The sequence below is a fragment of the Hippocampus zosterae genome, chromosome 16 (genome assembly GCF_025434085.1).
Source record: "Hippocampus zosterae strain Florida chromosome 16, ASM2543408v3, whole genome shotgun sequence".
Lineage (NCBI taxonomy): Eukaryota > Metazoa > Chordata > Actinopteri > Syngnathiformes > Syngnathidae > Hippocampus > Hippocampus zosterae.
Window position 1 is genome coordinate 12,144,150 of NC_067466.1, and position 24,108 is coordinate 12,168,257.

General features: G+C 43.3%; 2 protein-coding genes across 3 annotated transcripts; both read left to right on the plus strand.

Annotated features, from left to right (window-relative positions):
• The first annotated feature begins 262 nt into the window (after positions 1-262).
• On the plus strand, positions 263-3,472 carry plac8l1 (PLAC8 like 1). Of its 2 annotated transcripts, none has more exons than XM_052046650.1 (6): positions 263-653; positions 691-801; positions 1,123-1,186; positions 1,583-1,791; positions 1,868-2,004; positions 2,996-3,472. In XM_052046650.1, exons 3-6 carry the CDS (start codon positions 1,161-1,163, stop codon positions 3,125-3,127), a joined length of 504 nt encoding a protein of 167 aa, XP_051902610.1. In that variant the 5' UTR covers positions 263-653; positions 691-801; positions 1,123-1,160; the 3' UTR covers positions 3,128-3,472. The 2 variants fall into 2 exon arrangements, with proteins under 2 accessions (XP_051902610.1, XP_051902611.1); XM_052046651.1 differs by having other exon boundaries at positions 263-593; positions 714-801.
• Positions 3,147-23,073, plus strand: LOC127588082 (glutaredoxin domain-containing cysteine-rich protein 2). Its single transcript, XM_052046641.1, has 8 exons — positions 3,147-3,229; positions 8,646-8,707; positions 8,800-8,922; positions 17,241-17,302; positions 17,941-18,127; positions 18,903-19,012; positions 20,408-20,620; positions 22,553-23,073. The coding sequence occupies exons 4-8, from the start codon at positions 17,246-17,248 to the stop codon at positions 22,778-22,780; spliced, it is 795 nt and encodes a 264-aa protein (XP_051902601.1). The 5' UTR covers positions 3,147-3,229; positions 8,646-8,707; positions 8,800-8,922; positions 17,241-17,245; the 3' UTR covers positions 22,781-23,073.
• Positions 23,074-24,108: the final 1,035 nt, after the last annotated feature.

Consider the following 24,108-nt stretch of genomic DNA (forward strand, 5'->3'; position numbering starts at 1 on the left):
TAACATTTACTTGCTTTGCGTTTATAAGGAACATTCACATCAGGAATGTGTCACAATGTGGGCCTCCTTCATAATTATGAAAAATGTCTTACCCTTGCATACTATTACATTTTCCATGCACACACATTCCCGGTCACGTTTGATTGTCTATGTCAAATAATGGAAGATAGATCTTTTCAAACTGTTTGCTACATTGCAAGTACTTAGTCTTTATTGTTTTAAGATTTGTCACAGTTGCAATCGTCAGTCAAAAAAAAATCACACGAAACTGCAAAATTGTTCAGTTAAAAAGGACAATTGATGATGCCGTTATTGATTACAACGGTAAAGTAGTCCATGGGCGTCAGCCGTTTGCGTCGCGCTTTGTGCTCACGCGTTACATAAAAAGTCTCTAATACTTCACTAAAGAAAATGACTGTGTGACACCATCTTCCCAAACTCTTCTTCAAAGGTCTTTCAGCCATGAGTGACAGTCTCTAAGCCTAAACTTGTCAAAGTTGCCATCAGAGACTCCATTAAGGATCTGAGGCCTTAGTCAACCGAGGGGTACATTTGTCACTGTGGCCAAAGATGAACTACAATATGTCGGCCGGGTCTCTCAGGTTGTTGGAGAAGAGAGTCAGGTGACCTCCATGCGGCAGTGAAGTAAAAAAGTCAAGTCAAGTCAAGTCAACATCAAACATCAAAAAGAGATTTTCTTTTTGTACTTGCAGAACGTTAGCAAGCAACCTCAAAATAGTTTTTGAGTAGCCCAGGCTGGGCAAAGAGCGAAAGCACCTGGGCTCAGAAAAATCCCGCCAGGTAACTGTTCCTGTTAACTCATTGTTTAACTGTTAAATTGTTGATCCAAAAAAATTGTTTTTAAAGAAATGCTTTTGTTCTTTAAAGCTAAATGAAATTTTACGATTGTAAAACCTGAGGCATGGGGTATTCAAGGCTATATACATTTTCCCCAATGTGTATCTTTAGCAGTGTTTCATGCAGAGGACAGCTAGGAGGCTTATCTCTGCCGCACGGGTTTTTTTTTTCCTTGCCAAGTCTTGCGTCGAGCTGCTTTATCTGGCCCTGACATTCTCCCTCACACAGGGTGAGTGTCGCTTCTTTCTCCTAGTCATCTCTCAGGCCTCATTCCTCTCTCTGGATGGTAGCGGCTTGTAGTCATGGAGCAGACCGTTGTCACACACCAGTAAGTGTTAGTCTTTTCGGCCGCTTGTCTTCAACACTCAGCGTTACAGCAGAGAGTATTTGGCTTAACTGCTGTGTGCCGTCTTTCTTGGTGTTACGTTCAGAGGCCGCAACATTAGGCACACACTGTACAAATAAGCTAATCATTGGATTCTAATGAGGTCCAATATTAGAGTTGTATCAATAGTTCTGCCTTTGAAGACATAACAATGCTCACGTGACAGAGGACTCAATGGTATTGTGGCTAAAAAAAAGTTTCAAAATGCAAGAGAATGCATGTTTTTTTTACAAGTGTGTTTTAAGTATGTATTGTATTGTATTACATGCAATTTATTTAATTATTTGCCTTTGTTAAAAGAATGACGAAAGTGTTGCACTAAATATCTCCTGCATGTAGACCCTCGCTGTCAGGGTCCATGTTGGAGGAGAAAGGGGATGGAGGTTTCTCTGCAGTAAGTGTCAAGAATTGGAGGTCCAACAACGCGAGCACAGTGGCATTGACTCAGCCCGGCTTGGGCATCGCCACAACGACAGCCACCACCATCACGCAGACGGGCGGCGACTGGAGCAGCGGCCTGTTTGACATCTGCGGAGACAAGTGCACATGTAACCAATGTTTTGCACATGTTGTTGTCCTCCTTTGATTACAAAGCTTGAGGTGGGTTATGTTCTTCCCACTCAGGTGTCGTCGGTGCTGTGGCGCCGTGCTGTTTGGACCTAAGTCTCGCGAATCTGTTTGGCGAGTGCCTCTGTTTTCCTCTGCTGCCAGGGTCCACCTTCGCTATGAGGGTCGCGCTCAGGGAGCGGTACAAGATACGGGTGAGTTGAATATACGGGGGGGGTCGGACAAACAACAAACAAAGTTGTTAGTTGAGGGTGTTCGTTGTTTTTTGAATGGATGGCTCTATTTTACAAAACGGCAAAAGGGGAGGTGGCTTCTGATAACACACCATCGGTAACTAAATCACTTCCTGCTTTCCCTGACTTTAGCAGCCAATCAGAAGCTATCAACATAAAAACACGTCTATACAATTATTAAACATTCATTCATTCATTCATCCATTCATCCATTCATCTTCCGTACCGCTTGATCCTCACTAGGGTCGCGGGGGGTGCTGGAGCCCATCCCAGCCGTCTCCGGGCAGTAGGCGGGGGACACCCTGAATCGGTTGCCAGCCAATCGCAGGGCACACAGAGACGAACAACCATCCACGCTCACACTCACACCTAGGGACAATTTAGAGTGTTCAATCAGCCTGCCATGCATATTTTTGGAATGTGGGAGGAAACCGGAGCACCCGGAGAAAACCCACGCAGGCCCGGGGAGAACATGCAAACTCCACACAGGGAGGCCGGAGCTGGAATCGAACCCGGTACCTCTGCACTGTGAAGCCGACGCGCTAACCACTGGACTACCGGGCCGCCCCAATTATTAAACAACAGAATGTAATTTAGGGAATCTTAACATGAAAGAATATGATGCTCAAACATAAAATTATAATAATTTATAATTTTACAGTCTATTAACATGCTGTAAATCAGTGGTCGGTCGCCAACCTCTGGTCCACGGCCTGTTACTGTTCCATGGGCCATTTGGTACGGAGCCACAGCGATACGTATAAAAAATATGTACTTCCTTTTTTTTTCATATACAGCCAGGACAAAGAAATATGAGGTGTGAAACATATAGTGTATGTCCCAATGGGAATGTCCGTCATAGGACATACAGTTTTGAAAATTGCCCAGCATAGTTTCGTCGAACGAGGGGAGTGGATGGATGAACTACAAAACCAGTTGCTGTGTTCCACAGGGGAACATGTGCAACGACTGGAGCGCCGTGTGTTGCTGTTACTCCCTGGCCGTGTGTCAGATGGTACGAGAGATGAAGCGGCGGACACTGGCTCGGACGTACCACGTATCCACCACGCTGGAGTGCACTTGACTTGGGACCACCAGTTGCCAGAGCTGACCCTGAACATCTTGCGCACTTCTCAGCAGTGTCGATTCTGAGGGTCCCAGAAGGAAGCCTGCATTGCTTCACTAGGTACATTTGCACAGTCCAGTTTAATGCAGTCGCAAATGTATTGCCTCATCTACGTCTTTATTAAGGATACTAGTGCACGCGTATTAACTCTGTCAGTGTCAATGATAACTAAGAATGATTATTAATTTTGTTGAACTTTCTAATCATTCCTTTTGGTTCACTTATTGACAACATATCAAGGACAAACCATTGGGTAAAGTTAAATGAATGTAGCCAGTTTCATTAAAACTGCATTGTTATTTATATCAGTGCATGGTGTCTTTGAGACTTGCGCAGCCTCCAAAAATGTCCACTTCATTTTATTAAGTGGATGAAATGTTGTTGCAATAAATTTGCCATAAATGAGGACAAAGTGCATATAAATAACAACATATATTATGTGAGCTTCCTGACTGGGAGGACAATGACATAATGGACTTGTTCGCATTTTTATTTTTATGAGCACCTGCTGGACCTTGCCATAGTAACATGTTTCAGTTAACAAGTGAACTTTAGACTGTTTAACAAATGCATTTCAAATTTCTGAAAGACAAGTGCTATAGATGAGTGGACACAATGAAGCTGCAACATAATCAGCTTTGTCTGTTTTTCATCAAAATGCGTTGAAGCTAAGAAAAAAAAGGTTTTCTGTGTATTATTTTACTGCACGCCCAGAGATATGAGCCTCATAATATTTTGCAGCTGCCGTGCTGTGATACTTTATGGATTTTGCAGGTCTGAGCTTTTTGATTTTTGTCTTGTACGCCAAAGGTCATCTGACGCATTAAATGTAATCCTTCTCTCTGGTACATGACGGTGAGATAAAGTGTGGAAGCAATGAAGGCTCAAAGTTGGGTAGAGCCAATATAGTGGATATAAAAATTCTACACAGCTCTTTTCAAATTCCAGGATTGGTGTTGAGACCAAAACAAATCCCTTCAAAACCTTTCCCACCATTTATTCACAGACATCCTGTAGAAAGTATTGGAAATATAGTCCCTCTTTGCAAAGGTGTGGGGGTAATGCTGTTGCACAAGTGTGCACACCCTTTCTTAATGGAATGCGACTTCATTCAGAATTAAACAGTTACATTCAAACTTATACACAACTACCACCACTATGTAGTGTGTGACCCTTCATTGAAAAATGTGGGTAATCTCTGCTTTGGAGATTTATAGAGTTCCTAATAGAGTCGTCAGTGGACCCCCAAGCCCCCCGCCCAAAAAAGGCACTGGGGATCCTCTCACGAGTCACACCATCACAACAACAACTGCAGTTGAAAGCCACTGTGTGTTGATATGTTGAATTTTTATACTCGCTGTTGTGCCTTAACACATCCCCGCCCGTGTTCACACCCTGCGGGCATTCAATTAGGTTATTAATCCTGATTGCCGCGCTTCCCTGAATTTGAAATGCAGACTGGGAAACATTCACCGCGAGGGTGTGAAAACATCATTATACACAAAGCAGATGGGCGCTCAAAGGGCAAACATGGCATTTATTCCCATCTTGTGGAGGTAGCTGCCAGCCTGGCAGCTAATTCCGGGAAAGTCACATTCCTGATGTTAAGGAGGAGTAAGTGTTGTATACGGTTGACTCAAAACCCGCCATATTGTGGTTCACTTTCTGCCGTCAAGGTGGAGCGCAGATTTTGATAAGTGAAGTGTATTGTGGGAATTGGCTGTGATCATCTTTCTATATGGACTTACGTTACTGCCCACTCATGGCAATAACTATGAGCCAGGAGGAAAGATCAGAATGTTGTAGGTGTGGGATCATAACACAGAGAAGATAGAGTGCAACAGAATTGCATTAAAAATTGTTAGCTAATTTAATGCACCCACATCCATTCAAAGTCACAGATAATACATTTTAGAACGTGAGAATGGCAACCCTGAGTCGAAAAAAAGAATACATTCACCCAACCTGCATATTTTGTATTGGTGCACAACACTTTAAATTCACAGACTTTCATCTCTCAACGAAGGTTCTGGAACGTAGTAACCCTGTTCAATAAAGGAAGGGGCTATTTTCTTGTGGCACCTGTCCTCTAGCTGTTTTATTTGTGCCCATTCTGGAACTCCCTAAAATGCCACAAGCTGGCTCAGTAGTAACAGTGCAATTGTGTCTGATAACACAATGTTCGAGCTCCAAAAAAAAACAAAAAAAAAAAAAACAACTGTCCAAAAGTGATGGCACGGGGGGACCCGAACATTTCCTGCAATGTTTGGGTCCAGATTTGAAAGACTCCCCCCGACTGCAAAGGGAAACGTGTGGGGCTGTTTGGAAACATGATTTTGCGCGGTAAAAAAAAAAAAAATCATATTTCATGTGCCAGGTTGGAATTTGGCGGGTTTGCCCAATCCCTCTTTGACTGCAAAAGTGATCCATTACCAAAATTGTGACATGGAAAGATTGCCCAAAACAAACCCATGCATACAAAACGTAGAATATTTGGTCATTTTTGGGTCTGCCTGTATCCCCTTCAGTGAATTTAGAAATTGATCCTATGACAGTTACGGCTCTAAAGCAAACAATGAGACATTGGGGAACGTGGGAATTTTCAACCGACTTTTGGGTACTGCCAGCTGCCACACTGTGGCTTGGGAATTTTTCCCAGCTCCAGTGACTGTAAAAGGGGATCTGGCTGTGCCGTGTGTGTGTGTTTGTGTGTGCGTGTGTTTGTGTGTGTGCTTGTGTGTGTGTGTGCGTGTGTGTGCGCGCGCGCGCGCGCATGTATGTGCATGTGCTGTGTGCATGCGTGTGTGTGGCTACTTAGCCACCAGGGGGCAGTCTTGCTACAGATGTGAGTTGACGGTTTTCTAATAATAATCATAAGGAGTGAAGCTGCCCAGAGGGTGAAGTCATCGGTCCAATGTGCTGATCTGAGGTCAGATTCGATTCCCCCAGCGGGAGAAGAGGTCAAGATTTGAAGCAGTCCTGGCGCATCTGAAGTCAGCAGGCGGGCCATAAAACGTGTGCGCACATATTGCTTCCTGCGCTTTCAGCATCAGAACGCACAGATGCATGGGTTGTGGAGTAAACGCGCTTATAGAAAACAGCCCTTTGGGGAAATGTGTGTATGAGTAATTTAGACTAACTCTGTGATGCAATTGCACTCTTTTGCAGCTTGCAAACAGATGAAATCAAAACAGCTCAAGGGGGAACGCATCCGAGCCTCAAGTTGCACACCCACCACCATTGTAAAGATGATGAGGCGACAAAGAAGTGTGCGCAATGCCAACTGCCACTCTCCTTCTTTCCTTCCTAATCTTCCCATTTATTCACCTTTCCCTGCTGTTTCTTGTCATTTTAAAAATTGTAATTATTTTATCCATCTACTTGCTTTAGGGCTTATCCTCATTAGGGTCACAGCTCAGCTGGCGACTAACCTCATTGACTTCTGGCAATTGGGAAAAAAATCTTGTTTGCTTGTAAAGGTTCCCTAGAAAATGACGGAAGCTGTTCATGTGCCGTAATATTGAAGACCCTGTAAAATGAAATCAGAGATTTGTTTCTGAATACATGATACATGTTTGAACATATATACCCACAACTACCGTAGCATGGAATTGTGGCAGTGAAGCATGAAACAGTTTTTCACCATTTCAGTTTTCATCATTTAGCCACTTGAGCTAATTTTAAAAAATGTTTCCCATTTTGGGGGCTTACCGGTATTATATAATTAAACGAAATGTGGAGTCATGTGCTAACATTGTAGATGTTTTTAGCTAATCGTAGTGCATCCCTCACTGGATGCCACAATTTCCAGAACACCAGATAAGCCCGTTGCCCGTCTTGTCGGCGGAGAGGAGTCACGGAAGCCCAATAGCTTGCTACCTAGCTGATGGCTAGTACCTCTTGTCGCTGTGTAGAAAGCCCCATGACACCCTGGTGCAATATATTCCTACCACCGGAGCCTTTGAAACGGGTATAATTTCGCAACGCAAACATATCAGGATGTGAAGGCATTAGAGAAAAAGCTCAACAAAGCAGCAAACATTTTCAGAGGATGAGCTTTTATGCATTTAACAGACACATGCACAACATTGGAGAGCAGAGACAGTGGCTTGATTCACAATTTTGAAATCTCATGATATATACTTGCTCATTTGCTATTTTAATCATTAAAAATGGCAGGATTCTTATCAAAACTCTTCTACATTTTGTGTCAAACTTGCAATCCATTTATTTTCTATTTACCGGGTCTTTAGGGAGCACCTCGATTTGTCTTTGAGGAGCAGGCATTGAGAATGTTCGATGGAGGAGCGATGATCGAGGAACTACTCACGTTTCCTTTCTGCAAGTCTTTTAGCTCCTCCACAGCTACATATTAAATATCTCGTGATTACTAAAGTTGAAATTTACGTATGTAATTTGTTGTGTCACTTGTCGATCCATTTTTGAGGACTTTCATCCAGATGCAGGCAATGTTAACTTATAACATTTTAACAGCCTAAAAAGGTCGATTACATTTAAGGTTTTTTTTCCCCTCCCAGATAATGGTCTTTTATGGTGAAGAGAAAAACTCTCACCTGGCTGGTAGTTTCGGCTGTCAATTTCTACCGTATGTAGTTCCATGAGGTGTGTAACATGGAGAATGTTAAAATATATTTTCCATTGTCAGCCAACACTGTGAAAGTAGACCAGGAGAAAGATGAAAAAGGGAAAAGTGGGGTGAAATCTGCAAAGCTGGAACAGTTGCTCCCCTGGTGATACAACATGCACCACCTGGGCTTTATACATGCACACACACACTCGCCCAAGTTAGCTTCACACATACATACATACTGATGGATGGAGAAACCATTTGCATTCAGAATTTAGGAGCGATATGTTGTCTTGGTTAAAAAAAATAATCATATATTGTGAGGCTGAACATATCAAGTCACCATTTTTTCATTGTATTGGATGTGCCATTTTGGTATTTTCCCCCATTCACCGTTGTTTCAGAATAAAGTAGCAATAAATGGAGTCGGACAGCACCGAAATCATGAAGGCAGGTTGCACATTTATCACTTTGATCACTGGGGTGACCCGCTATTCAGTGGAGTACCGTATACGCACTACGCACGCTCATATACAGAACTTTATTACTTGTGCAGTACAAATGATACTTTCAGACACTGAAATGAAACTGAGGGGCCAGCAGAGGAGGAGGAGGAGTTCAAAAAGATGTAATTAGCATCAAGTACCACTTCATGGGTTTATCGATAGGCTACACACGGCACAGCTACAATACGTTTTATTTAGGGGATAGGGCAGAAACGGGGGCAGGAGCTTGTAGTACTTAAGATGAGTAGACTGACTAGAATGTAAACCAAGGCAGACAGACCTACGTCAAGTTAACGAGTGACAGACAGGTTTTGCAGAGCGTGCGTTGTTGTATTTGATTTGAATAAATTGAGTTGGCCGCTAACGTCTCTTCTGTCCGCAGGCTAGCTGGAGCCATCTTGGCATATGAAGAAAATCTTCGGGGGGCGAAAGTCTCCTTTGAAGGTGCCATTTCGACTCCTTTCATGTGATAGCTTCAAAGTAAATGTTTAGGCTCATTCCACGAGGACTGTTTGTTATTCTGCTGCATGGGGAAGTCTTGCGGTGGCTGCGGGGACCCCCTGATGCGGTTGGGGTCCTTGTGCTTCGGGATGGATCTCGGAGGCCTTCCTTCCTAACCGCTTCCATAGATTTGAGGAGCGGGAACGTTACATAGTTGGGTGAGTCACCTTTATACGATCAACGCAACTGCACAACTATACCTCATTATATATATAGACCGTATTTTCCACACTAAAAGGCGGACTGGATTATGAGGCGCACATTCAATGAATTGACAATTTTGTAATTTTTTTCACACATTGAATGGAAACACTCACAGAACGATCAGATGTGAGTAAAACTTATATAATAAAGCAGCGACACAGTTCACCTAACCAACAGCAATTTATAACATTGACTCGTTAACGTTGAACTCTTTTGCCGCAGCTCTATTTCCATGTTCAACTGCGTAACTGATCGCCTTAAGTTTGAAGCATGTCTCGAGCAAGTAGCCATTTGGGGGTCGAAATATTACCTTAATGACCATCCACAAGGCACATCGGATTTTACGGCGCATTGTGAGCTTTTAAGAAAATAGAAGGCTTTTAGGTGCGCCTTTTAGTGCGGACATTACGGTAGTGCATATCAAAGTGAGCACATATGAATACAGCAAGCACAGTTTTAATCACAACGGCATCAAGAGCAAATTATAATTAGAGGTGGCTTTTTGTGTATTTTTGACATTGGTTTAAAAAAAAGTCTACTTTTTTTTCTCATACATCATTTTTTTCTAATTTTGTGTTTGTTTGAGCTCTACAAGCTTGCGTAATATGGATACACAGAGTTAAATGTCATCAAACTACGATTGCTAACACGTTCAAGTTGGTTACATAATATACCCACAAAAGCCAGTAGCAAAGTTGTAGGCAGTGCAAGCAGTGTTCCACTTTCAGCTCAGTGATGCGGTGTGTCTCTTATGACCTACACAGGTCTAAATTGAAATGGAAAGTTTTTTTCTTTTTTTTTTCTGAGCAAACAAAGTTTTTTCCACCAGTGACCCTTAAGGACAGATAGGTGAAGTTAAAAAAAAAAAAAAGAGAGCGAGAGAACAATCCCACAAGCTCAAATGGAAAACATGGTTTGAAGTCAGTGACACAGGGCCTCCAGGCAAAAGCAAACACAACCTATTTTACATGTTAAAAATTTCTCTCCCGTCATTTTGCAAGGCAAAGAGCACTTCCTTTTTTGTCTTCTGGTGGCTTCTGCCAAAATGAACTCTGAATTCACAGCCAGTTGATGGAACATTAGCTTAAATATGAAACGGGATCACTTCTATTTTATTGCTGTGAAAAAGTTCCTAATCTTACGAGAATAAATTAGCTTTTTTTTCTTAAAGTCTTACTTTAAAACTCATTCACTCCCATAGACGTTTTTAAACGTCTTTTCAGACTTAGTCCAGAATTGGCTGGTACTGAATGAGTTATGAGCACGTTTGAAATAACCAGGTATTCTGGAAAATTACAGCTTTTATTTTGGAAAAGACACCTTTATCCTTCACTTTTATTCCCTCGTAGTTTTTACTTCAATTGCCACTTTTCCTATTTCCGTATCTTAATTGAATACATTCCTGTCGCATGATTGCACCGGCGCTGTCATCTTGTCATCATTGTTTAGTGTGAAAAACCGCCTGCGGGCCATTTGCAATATGTCGCACCACATAAAATGTCCTTGTCACCGGTACCATGACCCGCATGTATATCTTGCCTCGTATATAGGATGTTGGTAAGTGTTGCATAATGCTTTTTTTGTCCATTACGCACACACTCATGCACTCTCCTGCCATTGATGAATGTGTTCTTTCATCGAAGTGTCTTTCTGGGGGCACCCGTCCGTATTTGTGCACACATTATTCCGATACTGCATGTCAAGGGCGATACCGCATGTCAAGGGCTTCAACGCTTTGCTAAAAGTGTAAAATGTGTAGGTGGCGCATGGAGTGATGACAAAAGAGTGCAAGTTGTAATGATGAAAAGTCTTAGGGATTTTTTTCCCATCCCCTGCGTCGGCTCCCCTCTAGCTGTCCATTTTTTCCTATTTGGTCCTTCGTGGTGGACTAGTTTGAGGTGGTGGAACTGTGATGAATAACCCGTATGCGCTAATTGCTAAAAACATGGCTGAAGCTGTTTGGCTGACAGAAGTAGAGCAAGGGGTTTTGTGAGACACATTCCATCGACGCTACTTGCACATGAGGGCAACCCAACAGGGGAAATATGGCTACATCGTACTTAATGAGGCGTCGCTAGACATGACGAAAGGGAAGGTAAGAAGCTGATTGGTGGAGACACAAGGGACACGGCTGAAGCAATATTTCGGTTCATCTGTCTTTCCATATGTCCTCCGCTCAATCCATCTGTCCACCAAGCTGTCCGTTTGTCATTTTATCCACCTGTCTAATAATCCGTCTGTCTGTCTGTCCATCAACATGTCTGATGTACTATTTGTCACCCGACAGTCCGTCTATCTCTAGATCCGTCCATAAATCTGTTTGACTCTTGATCTGTTTGTCCATCCATGGGGTTCTCACTCTGTCTGTCTAATGTAACCAGATAGACTAACAAACATCAATTTTCGAGTCACTTTTGTTAACATTTCAGCCTTAGGGGACTTATAACCCTTGTTGTAAGCATTTAAACAAATCGTGGCGATTGTGTCTAACCGCCAAGGTCGTATCTCTTCAAACAAAGGATGGGGAATGTGAACAAGTCTCCGAAATCTAAAAATAAACAAGAACCACGCGGCCTTGTCTTCCATCAAAGACTAACACAGGCTGCGATCATGCAAGCGTGTCCAATCTAGCGAGCGAGCGAGCTTCTTCAGAGGATGACACGTCACTCAAAGGCAGACACAAACAATGGAGCGCGATGAAGCGTTGAGCGAGCTGACCGGTGGAGGTGTCATTCGGCGCATAGGCCGATATGCACGACGCGGAAATTTGTGCGACACGATACACCTACACAAGCGGCCTACATCGCCGCCTGCACGGAAAAGGTCAATACACTCAAACGTTTTCATAAAGATGAAGAACACTTGACTTATGCGCACCCTGCCGAACAACGAGACAAAGAGCCAAGGCAGCAAAACACTCTCCAAAAAAGAGATTGACAGTTTGTTGTGTTCACCATTTGTGAAGAAATGAAGTCTCGTCCGTGTTGCCAGCAAACATCGTGATGTCAGAAGCACAAGTGTGATGGGAGCGGTGCCGGGTTGACTTTGTATGAATAGAGTATGATGGGAATGATCTAGCCTGTCTGTCTGTCGGTCTTCCTATTGACATGTTTATCAACGCGTCTATGTTTATCCATTTGCTCAAACTATCCATAAGCTCATCCATCTCTGTCTCATGATCAAGTCGTTCGTCCATCCAGACATCCATGCTTGTTGATTTATCTGTCTCTCCGTGTGTCCGTCATCCAGCCCATCCATCGAACCGCCAATCAGTCAATCTATCTCTCAATTCGCCTGTCCATCCATACTTCTGCAAAGCACATTGCCTTTTTCGACACCAACCCAATTCACCAAATATGACTCCTTGTCCAATAAAAAGGTGAACACACATAAATGGCCCTGTGATCCATGGCCGATCTGAGAATTTATAGTGCGCAACATCTCAGACGGGGTCCTATTTTATTAGAGGCCGCCGGTGGGGGAAAAAAAAGCGAGGCAACGGGAAGCGGGCGTCAGAGAAAATCCCTGGGAAAAATAAAATCTTAAGACGGAAGCACGTCGAGACGAAGGCAAATATCTATGAAAGAGACAAACGACAGAGCACAAAGACGGGATACAGCCCCAAAATAAACAAACGGTCACAAGCGTGCGGCGGAGCAAGGTGTTAAAAGTAAGAAGCCAGCCACTTGGGTTCAAGCAGAGCGACGGAGTGAGGAATACGACTCGCGGTGAATCAAATGGACTGAAAAACAAATGAGATCCGAGGACTCCGCCGCAGCTCAGATCCCACATGAGACGCGTAGGCGTGTGAGGGCAGCTATTTAAGCCTCTGACATGATCTCATTGTTGCCAACAACAACAACAACAATGCAGAGCTCAGTGTTAACCACTACAAAGAAAACAATCGTCCGTAGCTATAACCAAAGACGCCCTTGTGTTCAGTTTGCCCCATACGGCATTTCCAGGTGGCAAACGACGTTTAGCAAAATCACCGCTTTGCTCACCGCACTCCATTTGGTTGTTTTATGGTTACGGCTGTGTTTTTAACCCTTGTGCGCCGGAATAAACAATAAAAAATATCTATCTATCCATATCTGTGTATGTTTTCCATGTGGCCCTTCTTCATTTTATGGCTTGCTCGTTAGGTTCTTTTTTCCCACCCGTGCGTCAACCAATCAGCTCCCTCCAGTCACCTGTGCGTTGTCCAGGTGTACCTCGTTGTCTCGTCAGTTTGCTTGTATTTCGTTCTCCGGCTTCTGTCAATTCGTTGTTGTTGCAGCTGCTGCTGCAAGTCTTGTTCCCCTCGTCATGTCAGGATTCTTGTAGTTGTGAACGTTTCGTTTCCTGGTGTATCTTTATTTGTTTGGATGTGGCTTGTTTTGGGGTGTTCCCTAACCTAGTGGCTTGTTTGCTTTTTTAAAGCAAAAATGTTATTTTTTTCTGTCAATTATACGCATATTTTGACAACTTAGCATGTGTCACTCAATGCAGCTGTGACGCCTGCAAAAAGCCAATTTTAACAATGAACTGAAATCCATTACTTAAAACCCCTGGAAGCTGTTTTTCTTGTGTACAAAAAAAAAAGGAATGAAGTTGGAGCTTATAGATGTATTGGTCTGCAGAAATGAGAAATCTCCCTGAAGATTTAGAAATGAATTGGTTGTGTGTGTTTGTGAGATTATTGTCTGCTCTACTTGCGCAGAGAGATGTGCCAAAGTTCAAATTTCCCACAGTGGTTGTTTCAACCCTGACTGAACAATCATTGAAAAAATAAAGCATGCTAGAGGCAGAAAATAATCAAAAATTTGGGCAATATCTTCAGAGTAGGCTAGGCCATAAAGATGACGTATTGCACCTCGTGCAGGAGGGTTTTCTGGATCGCGGCATAATTCATCACTTTTGTTCTCACTGGCCGTTATTTTGACCACTGCAGTCATTTTATGCAGTTTGAAAAATTGCTGATATTTGTTCAAATAGTCCAACCGCCAAAGAGAAAGAATCTATCTGGTGATGTTGGTTGACTTCCAAGTTGTTCTCATTTCAAATGGATGTTTCCAGTAAGAAATAACGTAGAGTAGATTGAAATTTCAGGAATTCATCCTGTCGCTCTCTCTCTCTCTCTTACACACATAAATTTTTTGTTGTTGTGCTTTTTAATGGGTGTGGCCTAGTTAGTGGCGTCAAGAAGTCCGATTGGCCATTTTCCGTGTCTCCCCCACTTCACTGCCGCTAAGGCAACGTGTCTTAAGCTACTTTGGGGTACACATATTAGGCAGCCACACACGTTCCAAAGTTGTAAGATCAATTTCTGCTTGTATTGATTTCATGACACTTTCCATCCTTTAGCAAATCGTTGAGACAGAATGCGAGGAAGAGTCAATTTAATTTTTTTTTCCCCCAGGCAGAAATTACTGTATATTTTAAAAAATGATTATCTATACTGCTTTGTGAGAAAACTGTTCAAACCAAGAAGCAATTATATGCATATCTGATCAACTACACCCTTAAGTCCCGGGGCCACTCTATACTGTAAAAATTGATTTGAAGCTAATGTTGTTGAAAAGGAAAAAAAAACCCCTGATATTCATAAGTGATCTGGAGTTGCCATGGCAATGACACAGGCACTCATTACAATTAGACCGCTCTTTTTTGGGGGGGGGTCCTGAGATTAAATAAAATTGGAGTGGAGACTCAGCACTTTTTATTTGCATCCATTGAAAGACGCAAGCCCCACCCTTTGGCTAATTGGCTGTCAGTCCACCACGAGCAAAATCTTCGCTTGCTATCTTTGCATTCGCTTTTTATTGACACACGAATTAAGATTGATGACGTTTAAATGTTCCTGTTAAAACGTTGCTGCCGTGGAGCAGATTTCCTTTCAATGGCCCTTCTGCATTATCATGACCCATCATGATACGGTATGAGGTTGGACTACACGTATATTGTTAGTGTTAGCGAGAAATAGCGAGGAATCCAAGATTCCGATTTTTCAGCATGATTGTTGCACAGGTGTGCCTTTGGCCGGCCACAATAAAAAGCCTCAATCGAATGCGTAATCTGAAAATGTGTGGTGCTTTCACGGTATTTTCTCATTGAGTTCATAGCATGACATCGACCCTGCCTTCTGTTTTTCTTTGCGTGTCCTTCAGCCGGATTGTTGTTGACATGATTTGCTCTTTCACGTCAATCTGCGCCTCATCACTCCTCCCCTGCCTCTCATCGGTTGTCCTCAGTGCCATCCGTCTCTTTTCCTGGTTTCTAACTCCTCCTTCTCACTCACTCCTATTCCTCCTTGCTGTCACCGAGTCGCCTGAAGGCAGAGCCAGCGTTGGAAAGCGCGAGTCTGGCGCAAGGGAGGGGGCCACTTCATTAGTTTACGCCTGCAATACTAATCTATTTAAAAGCAACATTGGATGCATTATTGCCCCCAATTTAGTATCTTTCTCAGGTGTCTGTTTTGTCAAAATAGCCCGAGGATGTACCAAATATTCAGGTAAAAGAATGATCTGATTGTTTAATTCCACACTTGGTAGGGGAGCAGGCACTCGGAGTCCATTTTCTGTAACAATTCCCCTCTCAAATGATGCTCAATATGCAGCGATATTGTCAGAGAGTTACTCGTTTCAGTTTCTTCGTAGTACAATGGAACTGCGGTGTCGCCCGTACCCTTGAGAATTTACCTAAAATAGCGCAGCAGGGGCCTTTTTTTTCTTTGCCTTTTCATATGCTTTACACAATGGAGGTGTAAAGCGCATGATGCGAGATGGGAGACGCATATGCTATGCGGCAACTCGGCATGCGTGCACTTGCTGAACTGCTGACGGGTGCAACGTGACGAATGTATGAATGGATGAAGCTCATGTTGATCCGGGGGATAGAACAGACAACAGAGCGTGATGTGTCCGTGTGGACATTGTCACCATTTTTTTTTTGTTTTGTTTCTTGCATCAGTGACTTGCTTGTCCCACGCCAATAACAAAGCCTTTGTTTTGAAGAAACAACTCCCAAAAAGTTCAGGATGTTGGGCTTTGCTTAAAATGCACCGTGCCATTTACATGTACCGTATTGGCCCTGATATAAGACGGTGTTTTTTTAGTTGAAATAGTGAGGGTCGTCTTATATTCGGGGTCTAGACATTATACCCATTCACGACGCTAGATGGCGCCAGATATCATTCAAGCAAATGCTGAACGTGACTCCCCAGGCCAAAGCGATCCCCTGTCACAAGAATAAAAATAAATATAGCGGTAGCACGAAGAAGAAAAATAAAAAACAGTGGTAAGAAAGAAAAGCGAAGAAAATAATAGAAGAGATAACAGAAAATGGCGAAACATAGCGATAATCTGGAGAAGAGTGGGTCGAAGCTCGGCCAGGTTAACCAGCAGCTGAGAAGTTATGGTGTGAACTTCAAGATGCTTTTTCTCTCAAATATATTGTTATAATCATTTGTTTCAGACTGTACTACTTACTTACTTGTAATTACTTACTGTCATTATTTTCTCTATAAAAATTAATTTGGTGTTCAAAAAGTCCTTTTTCAAACTTGAGTCTTGAAAAAGTGTGTCGCCTTATAATCAGGGCCGTCTCATATTCGGGCCAATACGGTAATTTTAAAGTGTTTGATGTTCTATGTTGTAGTGCTTTCACCCTTTAATGGAAGTGTAATTATTCTTTCGCCAATGTGTAGAATGACTAATATTAGTGCCGTACTGATGAGCGTGGGGAAAAAAGATGAGCTGTCTAAATATGATACCGTGCTATTTGTCTCATTTAAAAAAATGCATTATATTGCTTAAGTATGCCTAATATTAAACCCGCCGGCATACCAGTGCAACGCTAACACCCCCACTCCTTTGACAGGCTGTACTCTGTTGTGTAACAACTCCCACACACACAAACACACTCACGCACGTGCACACAGGCTTTTATTCTAGCGCTCATAACTATTTGATGACAGAGCTTCTGGTTCCTTCACCTCCCTTTGCTACACACGATCCAGATGTGAATAATTTAACGTGCTTACCAATAAAGGTGGGCCAATGGTGGCTCATTGTTAAGCTCAGGAGGCCCATCACACACACTCACACACACACACGAGAAACGTCAAGGCTCCATCCACCCACCTGAGTACTCACAGCAGCTCTTGAGAAGGACTCTCATCCCGGCTGTGTTCTGTCTATTGCCGTCCTTCACAGAAGGCAGAAGCGGTGACTGCTTAATGCTGACGTTCTCACCCGATGGACTGACCCGCCTGCTCTCTGCATCCCTTCAGGCGTCATGGAGGAACCCCAGAGAAAAAAGAGTCAGCGACATGAAGGCACCAAGCCCAGGAAGGTGAGTTATCTCGGGAGAGCTCACCAAATGCTGCTTGACGGGCTGTCAAAAAGTGAAAAAAAAAATATGTTGGCATCACTTGCACTTTGTGAATTGGACCAAGAACCGGCTGACCCACAGGGATTTTCATTATAGTTAGTTTTAATTAATTTTTAGTTGTTTAGTTTGCTTTTGTTTTTCTTTTTTTTTTTTAAAAAACGTTTTGCTCAGTTGTTAATTAGTTTGTTTTTTTAAACATATGGAGTATTTCTGTATGTAAAGGCAGTGTTAATGTTCAAACTATGCCTCATGTTTCAGTGTTTTGCAAATTCCAATGATGTTAAACTACTTTTTAGGCCTACAACGCACTGTTTTTTATGATGGTGGTACATGGAGAGCTCAGTATTTTGTAACAGCGCACTTGACAATTCCCGTATTTTTATTCACTCTGACTTGCAAGAGGAGATGACATGAAAGCCTGCCTCGATGTCGACGCGCTCTGATTATCCTTATGCATCCTCTCCCATAATAGATCAAACCGTTCCGTTTTTACTGATCATCTTCTCGGCAACCAAGCAACAGCGTAAACGCATCACTGTGTATCCCGACAGCTCGTATCGTACCGACTGTAAAAGCCCGCTCCGCTTCCAAACCACCAGGTCAGGTTCAAACTGGCGTCGTCCTACAGCGGCCGGGTCCTGAAGCACGTGTACGAGGACGGGCAGGAGCTGGACAGCCCCGAAGAGAAGTACCCGCACAGCTTCCTCCCGCACGGCAAGATAGCGCCCAGCCACCTGGAGATGGAGCAGCTCTGCGGCTTTGAGGAGACTCCGTCGGACCGGCAGCGTGGGTTGATATCGTGATGGCGGCAAAGTGTTCCGCTGGCTTATGTCAAATGGATGGCTGCACTTTTGGTTTGCTTGGGAGGGCCTCTGTCAAGGAAGCTGGAAACGTCGGAGATCAGAACAGTACGGTTTTATGTGTGCTCCTTGCGGCATACCTGCTGGAGGTTTGCGTGGCTCAGACCGTGAATATCGCCTTCATAGTAATGCAAATGTGCATGTAGTGATGATGATGATATTTGTAGTGCTGCTACTTTATTCGTATCACAATCCAAGGAGATCCAATACTCCACACAAAAAGTATCAGAAAATACTTAAGTGAGTTTCTCATGTGTTACTTCCCAGATAGAAAAAAAAAACGGTGTCCTATTATCCAGGACTGGTATTAGAAGTATTATGAAATCAATGCTTTGCAATTTTTCAGCATATTTTATTTCCAGCATTCATTAGTTTATGTTTAAAAACGTTTACATTTTATCAAGTTTTTATAATAAGAGTTTCCTAACCAATTGCAATTTTACCAACATCCACTTCATTCTAATGAATTCCCGTGAATTTTGCAACAAGACTCGAAACATTCATCAAAACAAGTCAAACCCCTTGGAAGTACTTTTCTAATGCTGTTGAATGATGTGTCCAGACTGTTCCTTGTGTGACTTAAGGAAGCTTATTCCAAAAAATAAAAAAAACATATTCACTGGGTTGATTGCTAATTGAAAACTTTAGTGGCATATGTAGGGCATGACAACCATGACAACATGTTGTTCTTATGCGCTCAGGTGTCGAGCCTCCAACAGGGCTCATTGCCCAGAGAATCAACGTGTACAGAGGAATAGGAAGCTGCAAGGCTGCTGCGGGCCAGACCAACCAAACAGATGGAGACACTAAAGTACGTAAGCAGTGGGCTCAAGATAGTGACTCGAAATGTATTCATAGTTTCAACTGCTCACAACATCGTGAGGGGCGCTCATCATTGTTAATGCTTCGAATAAATGCTGAGTGGGGAACTCATTTAGTTGATTGATGCGTTAAAACTCCGCAGTTTTTATTACAGAACCTGAAAACCACATCTTTTAATTCCTGTCACCGTGTTATTTCAAAAGTATTTGACTTAATTCCAGTGTATGGTCTCATTGGACTTATTGTATGTAAATAAGAAAGAAATAAGAACGGAATTATAATAGGTTTGCAGCACTGCTAATATTTACTGTATATTTTCCCGTCCCGCATAGTTACTTAAAACAGAAACCCAACAACAATAAACAGCTGCCATATTTCATAAAGAAGCTTAGAGAACAGGAAAAAAAACCAGAAAATGGGACAAATCCCTGTGCAATTAAAGTAACTTTTAGATATAAGGAGGTGGGGGGTGGGGGGGGCAAAACAATTAACATCCAAACACGAAGATGACACTTGGGCCACAATATCAGGCAAGCCTGCTGGCTTAGTGTCAGCTTCATCCGCTGTACAAAAAGCCACCCACCACAATTTTATCACATTTATCAGCCGAGGACACCAATGTGGATTTTATACAGGGGCGGCTAGTTCTTTCGGGGGCATTTAGGGTTCACAGACAGGACTGCTCCCCTCTATGCAACACACGCACGCACACACACTCAATTTTTTTCCCCCCCCAAAAGACTCCACTGGAGCACAATGCTCCTTATCTGATAGTTATTTCACCATGTTTGATAAACGCAAATGGCTGCAGATATCTGCACCCTAAGGGATGTAAAAAGGAAGGAAGTGTGAGGAATAAGTCATACGAAATAATATACGACAGCTTTCAGCATTGTTTTTAAACCCTCGTTGATGGATGATAATACCGCAGATGTGCAGATGCTAGCCATGTAAATATTCTGATAACAATGTAAAGGATGCCATTCAATAAAATGAGAGAGAATTATACTTAACAGCTTACATAATTATTCCCCCCCCAAAAAAATATATCAATTGTATCATTATATAACATTACAATTGTATCACTATTATTGCCCTGCAGCCGGTTGCTAGGCAGAGTTCACAGGGCTCAAAAGAGAAAAAATATCAATTGAAAAATATCTATCTCCAAAATGTTGATGTTTTTGTTGTTGCCTTCTTATCCAACAGACAACTAAGCATTGTTTACCTTAGTGTTATACTAAAAAACAAAAAGTGGATCTACTGATCAAATGTTGGACGTCTTTATTACATATGCGTAACATCGATATCCTAAAGCAACCAACAAAAAAATCAATCACTCAATCAAATCACTGATTCTCCATATTTTGTTGTTTGCTCTCAGTCGTCGGTGCTAGACTTCGGAAAGCTCATCATCTATACTAGCAACCTGCGTATCGTACGAGCGCCCGCAAGGAAGGCCGACGCGTTACGCCACGGTTCAGCGCCCCCTGCCTCCTTGGAGGGATACCTGCAAGCCCGCGAATGTGGCAGCAGGAGGCGAGCAAAGGCTGTCGGAACGCAGGAGGGCGAACGCAAACCGACCACTCACACGCAGGTAATGATCCTTGACCAAAATATTCTGGCAAGAAGTATTTATTACCTCCGTTTGTGTTTCCCGCTATTCTCATTTCTCCATATTCCCCACTCTGTCTCGCTGTGCTCCATGCACTCTCTAAAGAGATTACATACTGTGCGCTGCTACATTACTGTCATTCTCAACTCTCTGTCCCTCTGATGTTTCTTTGCACTGCTAAAACATGGTGCACACACTGATAATCAGGCCTACTGTAAATTGAGCCTTTTTCCCTCCATTGGCGATCAAAGTCAGCAATGGCCTGAATAGTGGAGGTCTCTGCAAGGTTATCCTGAGTGATTATCCAGTCAGGTGGGGTGTGCTAGGAATGAGTTTTCCTTCCCGATCTGGTTGATAATAAATGTTCAACTTCTATTTACGATTGCACTTAAATTGGAGATCATTCTGTCCGTAATGATTTCAGGTCATTATTATTGAACAGGTTTCATCAATCAATCAATCAAACTTTATTTGTGGAGTGATTTGCATACATGGTATTGGAACTCAAAGTGCTTCACAATCATTAATCATTGGTTAATCATCGACTAGGGCGGCCCGGTAGTCCAGTGGTTAGCACGTCGGCTTCACAGTGCAGAGGTACCGGGTTCGATTCCTGCTCCGGCCTCCCTGTGTGGAGTTTGCATGTTCTCCCCGGGCCTGCGTGGGTTTTCTCCGGGTGCTCCGGTTTCCTCCCACATTCCAAAAACATGCGTGGCAGGCTGATTGAACACTCTAAATTGTCCCTAGGTGTGAGTGTGAGTGTGAATGGTTGTTCGTCTCTGTGTGCCCTGCGATTGGCTGGCAACCGATTCAGGGTGTCCCCCTCTTACTGCCCGAAGACAGCTGGGATAGGCTCCAGCACCCCCCGCGACCCTAATGAGGATCAAGCGGGTCGGAAGATGAATGAATGAATAATCATCGACTATTCTTGGCCTTGACGTCTTTCTGAGCAGATCAGAGGGGAAGAATCACTCCTAACACAACCTACGCCACAGGTAGTCACCCGTGATAATCACTTAGAGCCTTTTCCGACTTTGATTGGAAGGGATGGTGCTCAAATTATCCCCGATTGTTGGGTTTGTTGTGCCCCACTTCACCTCCTTCCTTCTCATCTCCTTGAAGGATTGCTCTTCTCTTTGGCCTCATCCTTCCCCCCCCCCCCTCATCTTGTTACTTTCCCATTTTTCTCTGAAAAGAAGTTTGCTTTTTTTATTTTCCCTCAAGTTGCCAATTTCCTCTTCTTCTCGGCTGCGGCAAGTCCAGGAGTTAATCTTCTTTTGCGATTCTCCATCCCTCACGCAGAGTTTCAGTGGGGTCGCAGACATTTTGCATTTGTTAATCCACTCTGGAGTCACATTTCTCTACAGTCGCTACATCGGATCGTTATCGTGATGTGCGTGTGTGTGTGGGAGTGTGTGCGTGTGGTACACACAAGTGTAAGGTACTGCTAGGCTTGCAAAATTTTGGTAGCTGCTGAGAATAAAACTTTGAACAGACAGTGACATGGGCATAGAAGTGATACAGTACACGACGATACTTGTTGGGTTACAATGCAATCTCTAAGTTTCTTTCTCCAAGTTCATCCCATTAGTTTGACGAAAGATTGGGAATGACAATGAACATGAGTTTGTATTTGTTTTGGCTGAAAACCTGCCCTCACTGAGTGTCTTCCAGGTAACATTTGTTGAGGCTCAAGATAACCAATAGCTAGCTAGCCAAATAGACGGATAGCCAGCTCTCTAGCTATCTCTATATAAAGCTATAGATTAGTTTCAATTGAGGCAGACGGGCCAGCCAATAGGCTACGGTGCTACGTCTCATCTTGCTATTTTATACCTGTGCCACCACATCTCTTATCACCGCACGTGTCCCCCCCCCCCCCCCCCGCCCCCCCTCTACCTCCACGCTCTCCAGAAGCCGGGCGGCTGCCAGCTCTGCGGCGACTCGGGCTGCACGCCGTGCTCGCTGTGTCATGGCAGCAAGCTGTCCATGCTGGCCAACCGCTTCAACGAGTCCATCAGCGAGCTGCGCTGCCAGGCCTGCTACCCTCACGGTTTCGAGAGGTGCCAGGCTTGCTCCGGCAAGTTGCCATTTTTGCCCATTGCTCGTGCCCGGCCAGGGGGGGAGCCAGCCAACCATTGATTGGAAGTGTGTTCGATGCTCAAGTGTGTGTCCGAGCCACACTATTGCCTAATCTGAAATGTTCATGGCGGGGTTTTACGCATAAGCCGTGGCTGAATAGGGGAATTATAACTGAGCAGCACGCCAGTTAAATACATTTTACTGTGGGCCGTTAACATAATCCCCCCCCCAACCCCTCCCTCTTCTTTTTTGATGATCACATTATTCCCCATCTTTGTTCTTCTTAAAATTAATTGGCAGGAATCAATTTATTGCATTAATCTGAACACAGTCTCTCAGCACCAGAATATTTACACACAGACGGTCTCTATGAGGCATAATATCGATGCACAGAGTTTTGGAATCATTTGAAAAATAATTGTAAAAATCATTTTGATCATTTTACATTAGAGTGTCATCTAAATGAACTTTTTGAAGTGAAAGCCATCAGATTTAATTGTACTGATTTTGCCAACTCAGATCAGTTGTTTCTAGCATTTATTTTGGGAGATTAAAGATTGTTATAAAAATTGTTTGCCTGTGTGATTATACAGTATGCTCATAAAAAAAGGCTTAAATGAGTTGATTATTCTTTTGTATATTCATTCATTCATCTTCCAAGCCGCTTGATCCTCACTAGGGTCGCGGGGGGTGCTGGAGCCTATCCCAGCTGTCTTCGGGCAGTGGGCGGGGGACACCCTGAATCGGTTGCCAGCCAATCGCAGGGCACACAGAAACGAACAACCATTCGCACTCACACTCACACCTAGTGACAATTTAGCGTATTCAATCAGCCTGCCACGCATGTTTTTGGAATGTGGGAGGAAACCGGAGCACCCGGAGAAAACCCACGCAGGCCCGGGGAGAACATGCAAACTCCACACAGGGAGGCTGGAGCTGGAATCGAACCCGTTACCTCTGCACTGTGAAGCCGACGTGCTAACCACTGGACTACCGGGCCGCCCTTCTTTTGTATATTGCCTCCCAAAAGGCAGCGAAAATTGTAAAAGACAAATTAGGTACTGCATGTGCAATGGCAGTACTTTTTTCATGTAGAACATTGCGACTAGCTAACATTTCTAATTTAGCTACAAGCACCGCCTTGGTATGAGTACGCCCTGAAATCCAAATCTAACTGATGTGAACATTATATTATGCATACATTAATACCTATTCACAACAAAGTGAAAAATGATCCACACCTTTATTGTCTTGCTCTTAAGTGATGCCACTCGACATCAGCATCTTCAATCAGATAGCGTCGTTTTCCCAGGTGTCGGGTCGGTGCGCTCTCCACTTTGCCTTTCTCAAAACAATTTAGCTTGCACAATCTTCTATTATATGCCCAT